This window comes from Pan paniscus, chromosome 13 (genome assembly GCF_029289425.2).
Source record: "Pan paniscus chromosome 13, NHGRI_mPanPan1-v2.0_pri, whole genome shotgun sequence".
NCBI classification, from domain to species: Eukaryota; Metazoa; Chordata; class Mammalia; order Primates; family Hominidae; genus Pan; species Pan paniscus.
The window spans coordinates 137,664,590-137,682,817 of NC_073262.2; the positions used below are offsets into that span (position 1 = coordinate 137,664,590).

Here is an 18,228-nt window from a genome sequence, read left to right on the forward strand (position 1 = left end):
GCGCATCTCTGTAACCCAGTTAATGTAAATGAATAGAAACTGTCTACCTGATTTCCTAACACCTTCCCAAGGAAGTGTGATTATTTCCTTTCAAAGGAAAAGGAAACTGGCAGGTGATTTTCTGGGGTGGGGGGGCAATTTGATAGAATACGATGACTGTGGACTTCATCACATTAGAAAAGATGTAGGTTTAGTTTAACTGAAAACAGATTCCTTTCTTTGGTCATTTGCTTTGGCAACTTAAAAGAAAGAAAGAAAGAGAGAGAGGGAGGGAGGGAAAGAAAGAAAGGAAAGAAAGGAAGAAAGGAAAGAAAGGAAAGAAAGAAAGGAAAGAAAGGAAAGAAAGGAAAGAAAGAAAGAAAGAAAAGAAAAGAAACGTTTCCTTTCTTTCTTTCAATTGTTTATTACAGGAAGCCAGAGTGTCAGCAGACTCCGTAAGTGAGGCAGTTTGGGAGGTGGGGGAGGGGAGTCCTGGGGAGAAGTATATATGCTTATTTTCTTCAGAAAGAATGTTCTTCATCTTCTGAATATACCTTCTCATGTATGAGAGGGAGAGAAAACACTTGGATATTTAATCATATCCATTATTTTTCAAAACACACCACTTGTTTGGCTGACTTATTTTTGCTGTTTCAATTGCCGTCTACATTGGTAACATACAGAGTTCAATGGCAGGAGCCATGAATTAACTTGATTCACTTTTTAAAGGGTTGGAATTTTTCAGACTGCTTCAACACTTGTTCAATGATAGTATGAGCTATGACTAGGCATAATCTCTCGTTTTCAAGGTATGTAGACAGTCTGTTTTCATGTTGTGATTTTGAATGATAATTTAAAAGAGGTTGGGCCGGGCGCAGTGGCTCACACCAGTAATCCCATCATTTTGGGAGGCTGAGGCAGGAGGATCACTTGAGGTCAGGAGTTCGAGACCAGCCTGGTCAACATGGTGAAACCCCATTTCTACTAAAAATACAAAAATTAGCCAGGCATGTTGGCACACACCTGTAATCTCAGCTACTTTGGAGGCTGAGGCAGGAGAATCGCTTGAATCTGAGCGGCTGAGGTTGCAGTGAGCTGAGATCATGTCAATACACACCAGCCTGGGTGGCGGAGCGAGACACTGTCTCATAAATAAATAAATAAATAAATAAGTAAAATAAGAATAAAAGAGGTTGGAAGGAACTGACTTCAGAATTCTTACTTTATCTGAGGAAACAGTTTGGTGAGGAACAGGTTGAGTTTGGAAATTTAAGAAGCAGGTTGAGGGAAGCTTTCCATCCAGAGGCAGAGCTTGGAATAAGCTCATACATGTCATTGCGGGAGTTTTTGGAAGCTGTTCATTTCCAGTCCCTGATCACATGCAGTGGTCACCTAACTCACCATGTCACCGTGTTTTCTAAGTTAATCACATTCAGTTTCTCTTTGTATCTAGTAGCAGTTCTTTTAAGAAGAATTTTAACGTTGCCCAAAATGAGATGTTTAGGGCGTAGGGCATGTTAAATATTCCATTGCACTGATTTGCCTTTCTGTGAGTAATGGAGAGGCTCCTCTGTGGTCTTTCTGCCGGACATAGGCTGTCGATTTCAAAGGTGACCAAGTAGCAGGAACCAGTTCGTTGGCCAGGTAAATTACCTACTGAATTTCACTTTGGTTTGTTTCTGTTGGTGACTTGCCTGGGTTATTGTGCACCTGTCTGTTTACCACCGTCCTCTCTCCTTTGGGAAGCTCTCCGGACGCCCCGCCGGCCTTGCCCTCACCATCTGTTTTCTTTGTGTTTTGCACAGTGCCTTCTCCCAGTGCCTTGCTCGTAGACAACCCCACACCTTTCGGAAATGCAAAGGAAGTGATTGCGATCAAGGACTATTGCCCCACCAACTTCACCACACTGAAGTTCTCTAAGGGCGACCATCTCTACGTCTTGGACACATCTGGCGGTGAGTGGTGGTACGCACACAACACCACCGAAATGGGCTACATCCCCTCCTCCTATGTGCAGCCCTTGAACTACCGAAACTCAACACTGAGTGACAGCGGTATGATTGATAATCTTCCAGACAGCCCAGACGAGGTAGCCAAGGAGCTGGAGCTGCTCGGGGGATGGACAGATGACAAAAAAGTACCAGGCAGAACGTACAGTAATAACCCTTTCTGGAATGGGGTCCAGACCAATCCGTTTCTGAATGGGAACGTGCCCGTCATGCCCAGCCTGGATGAGCTGAATCCCAAAAGTACTGTGGATTTGCTCCTTTTTGACACAGGTACATCCTCCTTCACTGAATCCAGCTCAGCCACCACGAATAGCACTGGCAACATCTTCGATGAGCTTCCAGTCACAAACGGACTCCACGCAGAGCCGCCGGTCAGGCGGGACAACCCCTTCTTCAGAAGCAAGCGCTCCTACAGTCTCTCGGAACTCTCCGTCCTCCAAGCCAAGTCCGACGCTCCCACATCGTCGAGTTTCTTCACCGGCTTGAAATCACCTGCCCCCGAGCAATTTCAGAGCCGGGAGGATTTTCGAACTGCCTGGCTAAACCACCGGAAGCTGGCCCGGTCTTGCCATGACCTGGACTTGCTGGGCCAAAGCCCTGGTTGGGGCCAGACCCAAGCCGTGGAGACAAACATCGTGTGCAAGCTGGATAGCTCCGGGGGTGCTGTCCAGCTTCCTGACACTAGCATCAGCATCCACGTGCCTGAGGGCCACGTCGCCCCTGGGGAGACCCAGCAGATCTCCATGAAAGCCCTGCTGGACCCCCCGCTGGAGCTCAACAGTGACAGGTCCTGCAGCATCAGCCCTGTGCTGGAGGTCAAGCTGAGCAACCTGGAAGTGAAAACCTCTATCATCTTGGAGATGAAAGTGTCAGCCGAGATAAAAAATGACCTTTTTAGCAAAAGCACAGTGGGCCTCCAGTGCCTGAGGAGCGACTCGAAGGAAGGGCCATATGTCTCCGTCCCGCTCAACTGCAGCTGTGGGGACACGGTCCAGGCACAGCTGCACAACCTGGAGCCCTGTATGTACGTGGCTGTCGTGGCCCATGGCCCAAGCATCCTCTACCCTTCCACCGTGTGGGACTTCATCCATAAAAAAGTCACAGTGGGTCTCTACGGCCCTAAACACATCCACCCATCCTTCAAGACGGTGGTGACCATTTTTGGGCATGACTGTGCCCCAAAGACGCTCCTGGTCAGCGAGGTCACACGCCAGGCACCCAACCCTGCCCCGGTGGCCCTGCAGCTGTGGGGGAAGCACCAGTTCGTTTTGTCCAGGCCCCAGGATCTCAAGGTCTGTATGTTTTCCAATATGACGAATTACGAGGTCAAAGCCAGCGAGCAGGCCAAAGTGGTGCGAGGATTCCAGCTGAAGCTGGGCAAGGTGAGCCGCCTGATCTTCCCCATCACCTCCCAGAACCCCAACGAGCTCTCTGACTTCACGCTGCGGGTTCAGGTGAAGGATGACCAGGAGGCCATCCTCACCCAGTTTTGTGTCCAGACTCCTCAGCCACCCCCTAAAAGTGCCATCAAGCCTTCGGGGCAAAGGAGGTTTCTCAAGAAGAACGAAGTCGGGAAAATCATCCTGTCCCCGTTTGCCACCACTACAAAGTACCCGACTTTCCAGGACCGCCCGGTGTCCAGCCTCAAGTTTGGTAAGTTGCTCAAGACTGTGGTGCGGCAGAACAAGAACCACTACCTGCTGGAGTACAAGAAGGGCGACGGGATCGCCCTGCTCAGCGAGGAGCGGGTCAGGCTCCGGGGCCAGCTGTGGACCAAGGAGTGGTACATCGGCTACTACCAGGGCAGGGTGGGCCTCGTGCACACCAAGAACGTGCTGGTGGTCGGCAGGGCCCGGCCCAGCCTGTGCTCGGGCCCCGAGCTGAGCACCTCGGTGCTGCTGGAGCAGATCCTGCGGCCCTGCAAATTCCTCACGTACATCTATGCCTCCGTGAGGACCCTGCTCATGGAGAACATCAGCAGCTGGCGCTCCTTCGCTGACGCCCTGGGCTACGTGAACCTGCCGCTCACCTTTTTCTGCCGGGCAGAGCTGGATAGTGAGCCCGAGCGGGTGGCGTCTGTCCTGGAAAAGCTGAAGGAGGACTGTAACAACACTGAGAACAAAGAACGGAAGTCCTTCCAGAAGGAACTTGTGATGGTGAGTGCTCAGCAGGTGCCTGGGCGTTCAGGGGTGCTGCTCAGCAAAGCCTTTCCGCCTTCCCAGTGCACGTGGGCGTGGGCCGTGGTGTCGTAAGTCACCAGGACAGTGTCTGTGGCTGATGTCCCGCTGCCTGAGATAGGTGCGGCTCAGCACAGCCTTTCGCCTTCCCAATATGCGTGGGCATGGGCCGTGGTGTTGTAAGTCACCAGGACAGTGTCTGTGGCTGATGTCCCGCTGCCTGGGATATACGTGTGGGGCTTGAAGTGTGCTTGAAGTGGAGATGGGGTTTACGGGGGATCCTGGGGGGCCCCAGACAACCCAAGGACCCTGCAAAGAAGAGCATTCCAGTTACTTTTCCCACCGAATCTGTGAGCTCCAAGAGGGTCCCAGAATGGACCAGAGGCGGGTGGGGGCAGAAGGAGGCCTGTGCTCTCGCCATTCAGTTTAGATCTCTTGGGAGCAGATGTGTGGTTCGTTAGATTCCCAACAGGGTCTCTGACTCCAGAGTCCCACGAACCGCTGCCCCAAAGCCTGTGTTCATTGTAATGTGAGTTTTTCTCGCCTTTGCTTCCTTGAAGCTTCTAACATCTCTGTATTGTTTCCACTTCCCCCTCTGTGTTGGTTTGAGTTGGGGCGAGGACAGCATTTGTTTTGCCAGCACAACCGTGAACTGGAATCCAAAGAAATAAAAGGGGGAAGTAAGCATCAGACTGTGGGTTACGCCCTGGCCCACGAGTCAACTGGGGAGCATTTGCTCAACGCTTTCTTAGCACCGCTCCCTGCAGGCAGCCCCGCCGTCAGCAGAGCTGGGTCCTGGCGGTTACCTTGGCTAGGCTTAGCCATACCCGTGTCCTGGCATCCCCAGGGGTGTTTGTGGTGGAGAGTCCCTGTGGACTTCTCCCTGTGATAGAACGGAGTCCACCCCCATCCTCCGGAGAGGGGCGCATTGCTGGTGTTCATTCCTATGGGAAAACCCTGTGACCTTGGTGTGTGCCGCTCTTCCTCGTTCCTCTGAGCCCGCAGGCTTTCTTGCATCCTAGCTTCTGAGAGGCGTGGTTCTTGGTGCCCTGCCTTTCTGTCACCTCCCCAGCTCCCCTGGATTGAGTCCTGTTTGTCTGGGAGAGCCCAGAGTGTCCTGTAGACACAGGTGTGCAGGCAAGGGTCACACGTGGCACATACCCGGCTCGGCTGCCCATGTTGAGCCAGGAGACAGAAGGGACGCAGCCCGGCAGGAGTGGGGCAGGAGTCGGGTGAGACCCTCTCTGGGTGGCCTGCAGTCGTGTGCAGTGCCAGAAGCATGGAGCCACGAGATTGCCCAGGGGAGGGAGATGGAACTGGAAGCGGCCGTCAGGGGGGCCACCTTGGCAACCAGGAAATCACTGCACTTGGGTGGGGAGGAAGCGAACAAACGCAGCAGGGAAGCCTCCGGGCCCCCATGTGGGGTCACCTGCAGGGAGGGGATGGCCTGCGTCCCTCCCGTCAGCCATCACCCGTGTGTGATTCAGAGCACACCTCCTGGCTCTCCAGAACCTGGTGCCGGGCCGTGGCCTGGTCTCCTCATGGGTGCACCCAGCACAGTGGCAGACAAAGCACCTCCATCCCGTGAGAGCCTCTGTGCGGGCGGCCCCGAGACCACAGCCGTGGCTGTGCGTGCTGTCGTGGAACCTGACAGCATTGCTGAGCCCAGGACACTCACCTCGACGTTGCACCGGAGGTGGAAAAATGACACAACCAGGAGTACCACACCAGCTGTGGAAAATAACCGCCGAGTAGGTGGCTTTTACACTCATTTTCCTGCTTTTTTATCTTTTTCCAAAAGACATAAATGATCAAACTCTCTCAATTCGATTGGTGAGCATCTCTGGGAGGGGGTTTTTTGGTGGGCCTCCCTGTCCGCTCCAGGGAGGGGTGTGTCATCTGTGCCCGAGTCCTTCTTCTACCCAGAGAGGAGGAAGTGAAACTTGCCCTTGGCCAGGTCGGCTCCCTGAGGCAAGGTTAGATTTTGTGGTGATAAAGTGAAACTGGTTTTGCAGTGTCCCCACCCGCCCCCCACACCTGTGTCAGTCATCATCTTGGCCAAACTTATAGAAACCGCAGACGGATTTCTCCCAGGGCGTTTATTAGGAGACCCTGAAAACTGGCTGTTCTATTCCGCTTGTCATCACAGGGCTGCCACGATTTCTGCGGCCTCTGCCACCGCTTTACCTGCCCCTCCCAGAGAGTCACAGCCAGGCCACCCCCTGCCTCTCATTTTTAGCATAGCTTTCGGTGTCCTTGTTCTGATGCCTTGGGTTGGAAACAGTGTTTAAATGATGGGGAAAGTGTGAGAGTTGGAGACAGTCAGTGTGCAGGGAGATGGGAAGGAAAAAGGAATCAAATGAGACCTGGGTTGTTCCTCTCTCCACTGCCTTTAGAACGGGGTCAGCCTTTGCCCCTGCCCCACAAAGTCCTGTAAGATCTGGCCCTACCCATCCCACCCCTGGGGGCCACTGTGCTCCGTGCACCCCTGCCCTGAACACACCCAGCTCGCCCGGCCTCCAGCTCCTGCAGATGCTATGCTGTTCCTCTTCCTGGAGCTCCCTTCCCAGACCTCCTCATCTCCCTCAGCTGCCAGCTCAAATGCCGTCTCTCCAGGACGTCCTTCTCTGCAGCCCCGCGCACTCCATCATCCTCTCTCTCCATGGTGTTTCTTGAATCAGAAGCGGTTTGTTTTGGCCAGGCATGGAGGTTCACACCTGTAATACCAGCACTTTGGGAGGCTGAGACAGGAGAATCGCTTGAGCCCGGGAATTCAAGACCAGCCTGAGCAACACAGTGAGGCTTCATCTCTCCAATTTTTTTTTTTTCAAATTAGCCAGGTGTGTTGGTGTGCACCTATAGTCCCAGCTACTTGGGAGGCTGAGGTGGGAGGATCACTTGAGCCCAGGAGGTCGAGGCTACACTGAGCTATGATTGCAGCACTGCACTCCAGCCTGGACAACAGAGTGAAACCCTGTCTTGAAAATAAAGGAAGAGAAGAAAAGAAACAAGTGTGTTTATGTTCTTGTGCACTTGTTTCTCATTATTCCTCTAACTGAACATAGATCCCATGAGAGGAAGGGCCCCGGCACATAAGAAACACTGAGGTACTAGATGGATAAGTGATTGAATGAATGAATGATGGATGAATGAATGAATGAATGATAAATGAATGAATGAATGAATGCAGGCCTTGGGCTGGGCTAAGAATCCAAGCTAGAGGCATTCTCACGTGGCCATACCATGCTTCTGTTCTGTGGTTCCATTTCCTCTTTCCATTCTTTTTGCGCCTGTTTTTGATAGAGTCCGTGTGTGAGGCATCCCAGTGCCTCTGCCTGCCCCTTCCCAGCAGCATGGCTGTGGCTGCACTCAGAGCACCCCTCTGTCCTGGCCACCTCTCTCCCACCAGAGCCTCTGTCCGTGATGGTGTCAGCTGAAGAATGACAAGGTTTGTGCATTTGGAAAGGAGAGCCTCATTCCTCATAAAGGGTTGCAGCCTGCGGGTGGCTATTCTGACAGGTTGGGAAGCAGAGCCTCCTGCCAGAAGCCAAAAACAGACACTTCAAGGGAGGGGCAAAGGCAACAAGAATTTATGGATATTGGTGGCCAAATATACATATTCAATAAGCCGTAGGGGGAGTCATGAATATTTATGAAAGGAGAAACGTGCACATTCACATTTAAGCCTTGTGCTCCTTCAGGGGTCCCATGTACAAAAAATGGTGGCGGTGGCATGATTCAAGGGTAGGGTTTTCTTTCAGCTCCCTGACGCATCAGAGGCTAAGCAGGGAACATGAAACCCTCGCTGTACATCCTCTGTAGACTGGCCAGAAACACTGCGTGGTCGGTGGGCTCCTGTCAGGCAAAGAGGAGGGGCAGCGTCTGGCAGTGGTAGAGGCCTTTGAAAGGGAACCCAGCTTTTTAAGAATAAGAAAAGTCATTCAACAGTGCCCTTTTGATGCAAGAGACTATTCCCAATTCTCGGGATACTGTCAGCACTTGGCACATGGTCTCTGTTATGGTGGGGAAGGAAGGGGAGCCAGCTGGAGATAGCCGTGGGCAGTGGCCATCAGCCATGGGAGCAGAAGCAGCCCACGGTGGCCTCAGGCCCAGGGAGAACTTCCTAAGGGGCCAGAGTGAGCTGTCACAACTGGTCCTGGATCCACCATAAGAACGAAGCCGTGGGGTGTGGTGACCTGGAGCCGTCGGTGATGGCTGTAGCAGGGGCGTTTTGGTCAAGTTGCGGGAGGTAGGGAAATAGGCGTGTCGGGCTCTGTAGAGAAGTTTCTATGAGAAAGGGAAGGAGTTGCTGTGGGATGCAAAGCAAGGGAGGGTGGTTGTTTTAGGAGCGGAGTGGGGGCCGGAATAAACCCAAAGAGACTTGAAAACTAACAGAAATAAGGAAGCTAGCAAGTGCATGGGGCGCATTGGGGCGGGAAAGAATGGGGTGGTGTGAAGGGACTCTCTGTGGATTGGGAGAAGACCCACTTTAACCTCCAGAAGAGCAGGAGTTGATGGACAGTGTGCATTGGATGGGGTCCTGAGGGATTCCTCCCAGGCAGCCCCAAAGCCAGAGCCTGTGGCTGTTAATGTGGGAGAGGAAAGGAGGATGGGCCCATTGTCCAGATGCCATGTGCAGAAGGCTTCCCCTCGAGTTTTGGGGCATGTTGGGAAGGAAGCAGGATGGAATAAACATGCAGCAGAAAAGCCTAAATTGTATTTCTTTGTACTTTATAAAAATATTTCCCCCCGCCCCTTTTTTGAGAAAAGGTCTCGCTCTGTCTCCTAGGCGGGAGTGCAGTGGTGTGATCACAGCTCACTGCAGCCTCGAACTCCTGGGCTCAAGCAGTCCTCCCACCTCAGCCTCCCAAGTAGCTGGGACTACAGGCAGGTGCCACCACACCCAGCTAATTTTTTTTTTTTTTTTTGTCTGTAGTAGAGACAAGGTTTGATTGTGTTGCCCAGGCTGGTGTGGAACTCATTGAGCTCAAGCTGTCCTCCCACCTCAGCCTACCAAAATGCTGGCATTATAGGGGTGGGCCACCATGGCTGGACAAGAATATCTCTTGAAGCAAGTTGCCAAACTCTGGCCACCAGGCCTGCTATTCCTGTCAATGGCGTTTTGTTGGAACTCAGCCACACCCATTCCCATGTGCATCGTCTGTGGCTTTCAGGCTTCGTGTGTCCCACAAAGGCAAAAGTACTATCTGTCCCTTTATAAAGTTCAGTCACCCTGACTGAAATCATGGTGTACTCACTGTAACAAAATTCCAGCTGAAACCAGGGTAGTGCAGCAGTCCATCGAGTGTTTCCTGGTGTACCTGTGTGCCCATAAAAAGAGGAAGCTGCAAGGATCAGGTTCATAGAGCTAGAGCCTCCTGCTGTGAAATTTTTCTATTGCTAAGAATTGGTTGGCACCCAAAATTTGCCCTTTAAAAATATGCATCAATTATGCCTTGTTGATGGTGTGGGTGGTTTGTAACAAACTAAACCAGGGCTGGGCTCAGTAAAAGTTGTGTAAGTGAGTGAGGGAGAGATGCCTTCATTCTTGGTGTTGGAAGTGCCGACCTCTCCATTCATCCGGGATCCATGGAAATGGGACCTTGGCTGCCCCTGGATGGAGTCCAGGCGCTCTCCTTCCCAGGGGCCAGAGAACACCTGTGTTTCCCAGGACCTTGGGGACCTGTGCCCAGTTCCCCTGGGGAGAGAGCGGTTTTGATCACTCGTGCCAGGAATGACTCGAGTCAGAAGCAGGTGACTTTGACATGTTCTGTTACCTAGAAAATGAGGCCGCTTTGGAGCCAGGCAGCTGTGCACACAGCCAGATGAGCTTGGTGTGTGCTGAGTAGCCACAAAAGAGCTGAGTTGGGGACATTGAGTGACTTCGTGTCAAACCCTGTGGTGGTCCAGCACACCTTCCCAGGACCACAGACGAGGCTGCCACCACAGCAAGAAAATTAGGATCTGACAGCCTACCAGCTAACTACACACACTCCTGACACGTGAATACACACCCGTATGCTTTTATCTTCTGAAACAAATCTAGTCAACATTTAATTTTTTAAAACAATTTGTTTTGAATATATCCAAATTCAAATAGAAACAGACCTTCTTCTGAAATATATAAATAGTTGATATGAAGCATAATCCAGACCGGTATTACATTCGGTTCAATTCCCAATGCCATGTGGGGCTCATGGAATTGGGAAGGCCGCTGGCCGAGTGCTGAGAAGTTTGCATATTTGCCTCCACGCCTGTCACTTCCAGCTGTGGGACCTGGGACAAGCCTGGGGTCTGCAGGCTTCCTGTGCTTATCTGTAGAACAGATGCCTTGCGGCCCACACAGCAGAGAGGACCTGGGGTTGGGTGCCCAGAGGCAGCTCTGGCTCTGGCATTTCTAGGTGTGAAACCCACTTCCCCTCTCTCAGCTTCTTCTGTAAAGTGGGTTGAACTCAGCCTCTGCTTCATGGGGGCCTCTGGGGAGTGGAGGAGCTGAGTGTCTGGCTCGCAGCAAGCCCTGGGTTTCTTTTTTTTTCTTTTTTTTGAGACGGAGTCTTGCTCTGTCACCCAGGCTGGGGTGCAGTGGCGAGATCTCAGCTCACTACAAGCTCCGCCTCCCGGGTTCACGCCATTCTCCTGCCTCAGCCTCCTGAGTAGCTGGGACTACAGGTGCCCGCCACCACACCCGGCTAATTTTTTTTGTACTTTTAGTAGAGACAGGGTTTCACTGTGTTATCCAGGATGGTCTCGATCTCCTGACCTCGTGATCCACCTGCCTCAGCCTCCCAAAGTGCTGGGATTACAGGCGTGAGCCACCGCTCCTGGCCTAGCCCTGGGTTTCTAGTAGCTTCTACAAAAACAGAAATGGCCACCAGGTCCTCAAACCCCCTTCTGGCCAGCCTCCTTGGTAGCCAGCTGTCAGCCTCTCATATCTAGGGAGGCATCAGAATGATCTGTCACTCCTGGTTCTTTTTAAATTGCATGGATTGAGATGCTGGGGGCCCACCTAGAAGGATCGTGAGTCACCTACTCTGGCTAATGCATGCCACACGTCGCCAAAAAGGTCACCTTTTTGTATTGTTAGACTCCCCCCAAGTAAACATAAAGTGTACATTGAAATGCTCAGTCTAAAACAGCTGGGCTCGCTTTGAAGTAAGCAGCCCAGCCGACCGCATGAGCACTAGCAAGACGACCCTGCTATCGGCACAAAATAGTTGGCCAAAGAGCGCCGGTACCAGCGGTGTGGTTGGCGGGGGTGGGGGGTTGTTTGTTTTTTAGCACACTTTGGAGTCCTAAAATGACAACCTCAGGTGCTGAAACAGAGCGTAGAGAGAAAGAACGCCAGGCTTGGTGACTTTCCTCTCCTCTTAGCAACTCGCCTGTCCAAGGGCTCACGGGAGCCTCAGAAACCGTCTCTGGGCTGCCTCGGGCCACTGTGCCCTGGAAGCCAAGCCTTTCCCATTGTTGGATGAGAGAAAGCTTTAAGGGTGGGGGTGAGCTGTGCCTTCTATGGCAGAGGAGACTCAGACAAGAATCAGACCCAGCATGCGGCTCTCCTGCCATCCTGATGACGTCATCCTGACTGGCTCAGAGCCACACGCTAACCATGTGTGGCCTCATTTATAATTAGGATGGCGCCAGAGTCGCTTGCATGACACCCAGTGGCAGTCATGTGACTTGGCACAGTGTACAGGACTAGCAGGCCTGCTGGCTTGTGCTAGCCAATTTGATTTGTTTCTTTAAACCAGAAGTGTGAGTTTGACACCAGCCTGGGGTCCCCCCAGATATATTAGGCTGTTGAGCCATATGTTCAATGCCTGTCCCATCCAGCCCCCGTTTTTAGGAGGGAATTGAGTCCCAAGGCGGCCACGTGGTTGTTCCAGCCTCAGCTGGGACTTCACTGTCCCAGCAGGGCTGTCTGTCCTGTTACCTCCCCTCTGACTTCCTCTGTGGTTAGTAATCCCTGTCCTAAAGACACAGTAGAAAGTTCTTGCAGCTTTGACGTGGGAGCAGTCCCACCAATTGTGGAAACTGTTTTCTCATGTTGCACAGTCCTGGGGGAGGTCTGTGCATCTCCTGGTCACCGTGGTTCTTGGTGGTACACCCTGTCTCTGCCCGGGGCCTCTTCTGTTCTCTTCTTCTCCCTGGGTGGTCCCTGCCTGAGTCCACCAGCCTTCGTCCCTTCTGCCCGCGGTGCTCTCTAACTGGCCAATGTCAGCACCGCACGCTCAGCAGGTCCAGCTCGCCCTCCGTCCGTCTCGGCCTCAGGCTATGGTGTCTATTTGGTGAAATGCATTCGTTTCTCTCTGGTGTCCCCAGAGAGTGGGAGTGATGACAACTCTAATCCATATGCACCCTGTCTGTTAGCTTCCTGGGGCTGCCAAGACAAATGACCACAAACCAAGGGGCTTCAAACAACAGACACCTGTCCTGTCACCATTCAGGAGGCCACAGGTCTCAGTCAGGGGTCCCAGGGTGGCCTCCGTCTGGAAGCGGTGGGGGAGAAGGGGTTGCAGGCCTGCCTTTCCTAAGCCCCACTGGCTCAACCCTCCTTCTGTTCCTTGGCTTGTTGCCGCATCTGTCCCGTCTCTGCTTCCGTCTTCACACGGCCTTCTTCTCTCTGCCTCTCTGTCTGCTTTCTCTTCTTATGAAGACGCCAGTCGTTGGTGACTTCCCCTAATCCAGAGGGACCTCATCTTAATTCCATCTGCAAAGACCCCATTTTCAAGTAAGGTCACGTTCTGAGGTTCTGGGTGGATGTGGGCTTTGGAGGGAGACACTGGTGAGCCTGGCACGCTCTGCACATCATCTCTTCTCTCCCGTGAGTCCTGGCAGTGATCGATTTCAGGGGACATTTGGTAGTAGGTCAGGGAACATGGAGAATAGAGAGCCCATGGCCATTCCTGCACCGTCTGCTGGAATTCTGCGGGGAGCAGAGCCTGCCCCACTCCCTACACTGTCTCACGCTGTGCCTCTTCCTCTGCAGGCCCTACTGAAGATGGACTGCCAGGGCCTGGTGGTCAGACTCATCCAGGACTTTGTGCTCCTGACCACGGCTGTAGAGGTGGCCCAGCGCTGGCGGGAGCTGGCTGAGAAGCTGGCCAAGGTCTCCAAGCAGCAGATGGACGCCTACGAGTCTCCCCACCGGGACAGGAACGGGGTTGTGGACAGCGAGGTGAGCAGCGGCTGAGCTTCGAGCTCACCGAGCCCCTCTGTCCCTGGGTTCCGTGGACCCATGCAGTGCAGCCATAAAAAGTCTTGCCTCGCGGCATTTCTGTGAGGGTGCAACAGGTGGAAATGTGCACGCATGTGCCCAGCACTGGGTGTGCCTCACTGAGTGGGAGCCATCCTCCGGATTGGTTGTCATGAGCCCTGGCTTTAGGATGTCAAGGCTGTTCCGCACGACATGGGAAGGACAAACAGAACTGCCTGTCCCTTGTTCATTTTGATCTTAAATTACCATCTGTAGGATTGAATAATGCAATAACACATACACAGAGGACTTTGTGAGCCGCTCTGGACTGGAGTGATACCTGGTATGTTACATAACTTGGGCCAAAGCCGGTGTGGCCGGGCTCTTGCTCAGAGGTCCTTTGTGTTCTCGCATGTTTGTGGAGGGCACCCTAGTAAGCTTCCTGGAAGACGGTTCAGGCTTGCAAGATCCAGGAAGCAGGAAGTCCCAAGGACAAAGCTGTCTTTTATGAATGGGATGAATTTCCAAACAAATGGCACAGAGAGAAAGTGCCATTAAGATTGTAAGGAAAGAGAAGTCCTTTCTGTTTATTCATTTGTTGTGCACCTACTCTTGCACAAAGCCCTGCTTTTCCCTCTGGAATGTGCTGACCCTGGCCCCGAGATGGTTCCACTGTTTCTTCTGTGGGCTTGTCTCACTCGTGAAAGAGTGTCCCAAATAGTGACTACTGAAGCTGCACCAAGTAATAGGAACAAATCTCGTTCTGTCTCCTAATCTTTCTTCCTCTCTCCCTCCTTTTGTTTTTTACAACTCCACCTCCCAGGCCATGTGGAAGCCTGCGTATGACTTCTTACTCACCTGGAGCCATCAGATCGGGGACAGCTACCGGGATGTCATCCAGGAGCTGCACCTGGGCCTGGACAAGATGAAAAACCCCATCACCAAGCGCTGGAAGCACCTCACTGGGACTCTGATCTTGGTGAACTCCCTGGACATTCTGAGAGCAGCCGCCTTCAGCCCTGCGGACCAGGACGACTTCGTGATTTGAATGGGTCCCCTCCCCTCCTGCTGCTCTGGAGTGCAAGCCCTCTTCTGCCCTGTGTGCCCTGCTGTCACCGCGGAGCTGAAGAGGGAGGAAGGGGCGGCTGCTCAGACAGATTTAGGGCCCGCCAGCTAGGCTACACCCATCATGCGCCGCCCTCCTCCATCGAGGGAGAGGCCTGAAGGGACTGCCTACTGCAGCTCGTTGCCAATCACATAGCTTTCTATTTGTTAAGTATAAATTTAAATTTAAAATCACTTTTTTAACGAATGGGGGGAAGGGATCTATGAGAAAGGTGGTATCTAATTTTTTTATGGACCATAAAGGTTTAAAAGAAAACTTATTAGGGGCACAGGCTGTTGAGGTTTTTATGTTGTTATAGACCTTTTTAAATTATGTTAGAGATGTATATAGGTATTTAAAGGTCACTGGGGGCGTTTCTGATTCCCGGCCACACTTTGCATTTCAACACTCAGCCCGGAAAGATGCTCGTTCGGTTGTTGGACCTCTTTCACTCCCTGCGTGTAAGAAGGTGAATCACGTGGGAAAAAGTGGCTTTTCAGTAAACGGGTACAGCTCATTCTTTCTGAGAAGGCCCCAGGTCCTGCTCCCTCCTCGGATTTGATTGTCTTCCGTGCTTTGCCTCACTCGTAGTAAATGACCATCCATAGAATATGTGAATCTTTGGTGAGCTTCAGTGGGCAGAGTGAAGTCCCGCATTAGCATTTAGGTGCACTGAGCTGTTTCTGCCAATAGATTAGAAAGCAGCCATGAGTTGACAGTCTTTAGGGCCCCTGCCAGTGTGCAATTAGTCATTGACAAGAACAATGCCATTTGAGAGTGAGGTGGTCCCTGCTGCTACGAGGCCATTGTGCTGTTTTTTCCTTGGGGTCAAAGCAGTGCTTCCCATAGAGTTTGCTGCCTCTTCTGTGGACAGGAAGAAAACTTCATGACCGAATCAGAGCCTTGGTGGCCACTGACTCTCGTGCTTATTGCAGATGCTGTGGTTGGCCTCACAAGCAACGCCTTATGCTGATGTGCAGAGGTGCCAGCTGCCATTTGCCAAACTCTGCATTTCATTTCATCTAAGGCTTAACCCCTCTTCCTTCCTGGTGTACCTGTGTCTCCTCGGAAGGAAGTCATAGTTTAGATGAAACCATTTTTTGTACAATGTAAAGATCATCTGAGCAAGATGAGCATTTTGTAAAAATGAAAATGTGACTCACATAAAATCAGGAACTTGGCACAGTGTTGCATTAATAACTTTAGGGTGCAGACATGCTGTGTGAATCTCACAATGCGTCGTAGATGTTGCGTGTTGGAAGGGAGCGGGAGGAAGGACTGATACTGGCAAATCAGTAGAGTGAGGTGATCCTCAGCAACGTGCCAGGACACTTCCTGTGTGCCTGCAGTTGTCAGGGACCATTTGGGATCCCGAATCTCATTCTCTAAAACTGCTTTCTTGAAACATGTTACTTCCTTAGTATAATCAATGTGTACTCCCTTACTGGCCTGAAACGCTGTATAGCTACTTATTCAGATACTGAAGACCAACGGACTGAAAAAAAGAACAAACATTAGCTATTTTATGCTGCAAGAACCAGGACACACAATTCGCCAATCATCCCACCATATAACCTTCGATTGTGCTTCTCAACTCCACCCCATAATTTCTCCCAGAGATCATCTATCACCTTTTCCCCAAAGAAGAAACAAAACCAGTTGCACCTTAAACCATGGATATTTTTTCCTCAGGGGCTTTAAATAGTTTCCTATGCAACGTGTCTTGTAGCACAAATAAAATTCTACAAAAGTTGCAGTAAATTTTATTTGGATATTTTAACCCGTTAAGTGTGTGTGTGTTTTCTGTACCCAACCAGACTTTAAATAAAACAAACACGAAACCTAATGTAAGTATTTATACATACACCAATGGCTGCCTCCCCAAAATAGTCACCCCTAGATGACAGTATGACAGCTGGTGTGGCAGGTGTCTATTTTCTTGCTGTTCATTTAATTTGCTCTTGAAACATGAGTCACTCAGTCACCACTAACCAAATGGGAATTGGTGTTATACCAGGCACCCAAAGGAAAGCACATCGATGACTTGCTGTTTTCTGGGTCCCATGAATTGGCAACCCCAGTCCCGAAATAGAAAGTTTAGGATGGAGTCATTTCTGTGTGTCAGGTGTCAGCCTTGGAGTGCTGATTGCGGCAAACAAGGGCAGACCGTGCTTTAGGAAGACCGTGTTGTGGGGGAGAACGGAGTGAAGGACTCCTAATGGAGACCAGCTCCACCTGGAGGTAGGGGGAGAACGGAGTGAAGGACTCCTAATGGAGACCAGCTCCACCTGGAGGTAGGGGGAGAACGGAGTGAAGGACTCCTAATGGAGACCAGCTCCACCTGGAGGTAGGGGGAGAACGGAGTGAAGGACTCCTAATGGAGACCAGCTCCACCTGGAGGTAGGGGGAGGAATGGGGCTAATGGAAATCTTTCTTGGGAACATGACTTTGATGAAAGGCTTGAAGGCTGAGTGGGAGCCAGCTAGACCACCAACAGACCAGACCTGGGGACCAGTGTGTCGGCAGCGTCGACGACACGGTACGTGGGGCAAGGAGAGGCTAAACCCTCCAAGTGGCTGGGACTTGTGGAGTGAGTACAAGCCCTCTGTTAGCTGGATGCTTTCCACCGCTTGTACCTGTGTTAATTCCACCATGCATCACCTACCAGCTGGGTCCTCATACCCATTTTGCAGTTAAGGACAGGGCTCAATGTGGTCCCATAATTTACACAGCCAATAAGAGAGGCAGGGACCTTAACTCAGGACTGCCGTAACAAAGTGCCCTGCATGGCTAAGGACAACAGAAATGTGTGCTGTCACCGTTTTTGAGGCCAGATGTCTGAAATCAAGTTATCACGTGGTCGCTTGTTCTCCATGTCTGTGACTAAATCTCTCTAAGGACACCAGTCCTAGGATTTAGAGCCCACCCTAATCCATCAACACCTCATCTTAACTTGGTCACACCTATGATGACCCTGTTTCTAAGTAGGGTCACATTCACAGCGGGGTTTAGGACTTGGACACGTCTTTTTGAGAGGCACAATTCACCCACCACCCTGCTCCATGCCTGGCCCTTTGGGCGTAGCCTGTTTGGGAAGAACAGTGCACAAATCAGATTTAATCTATCTTGGTGCCCTCCGCCCAACACAAAGCAAAGCCAGGGTGGAGGAAGGCAATTCTTAAAGGGAGAAAGCTCATCTGATGGACTGCCATGTTCCCCCAAGACCCATCCTCTTCCTGAGCCAGCGACTGGGCTGTCTTTCCCCATCTCCCTTGCAGTCAGGTGCGGTCCAGCTAGGAGATGGGAACCAGAATGCTATGGGCCGCCTGCTGTTGAGTCTGGCTCACAGGAACCTTCCAGAAATCCTCCCTTCTTCCAACTGATCAGGAGGAACTCCAAGTCCCTAAAGGTGAGGCAGGGGCAGACAGAAGGACCCCAGGTCCCTTAGGGACCCCCAGTAAGCTCTGTTCCGCAAAGTATCTGTCACACGGTATCCAGAGAGAGAAAACTATGATTGGCCACCGAGAAGGTGAGTTACCTGTTAGGGTGGCTGGTGTTGCTTTCCCTCATCTCGGGTACATTAGACCCAGATGATCACTGTAATCCACAAGCTGGCGGGGAATGCAGCTTGTTCTTAACTGGGAAACATCCCTAGTTGGATGTTTATTTTTTTAAAATATTATTATTAATTTTATTATTATTCCTATTTTCAGAGAAGGAAACTGAAGCTTAGAACCGTGTTATTCATTGCCGAGGGTGCAACCA

General features: G+C 51.6%; 1 protein-coding gene across 1 annotated transcript in view; it reads left to right on the forward strand.

The window, feature by feature from the left end:
- The window catches only part of SH3BP4 (SH3 domain binding protein 4), a 105,478-nt gene extending 89,235 nt beyond the window's left edge, over nucleotides 1-16,243 (forward strand). Inside the window, exons 4-6 of the mRNA XM_034955405.4 lie at nucleotides 1,785-4,144; nucleotides 13,152-13,340; nucleotides 14,182-16,243. Of these exons, the coding sequence (XP_034811296.1) occupies nucleotides 1,785-4,144; nucleotides 13,152-13,340; nucleotides 14,182-14,406 (2,774 nt within the window). The 3' untranslated portion in view covers nucleotides 14,407-16,243. The remainder of the gene's footprint in view (nucleotides 1-1,784; nucleotides 4,145-13,151; nucleotides 13,341-14,181) is intronic.
- Nucleotides 16,244-18,228: the final 1,985 nt, after the last annotated feature.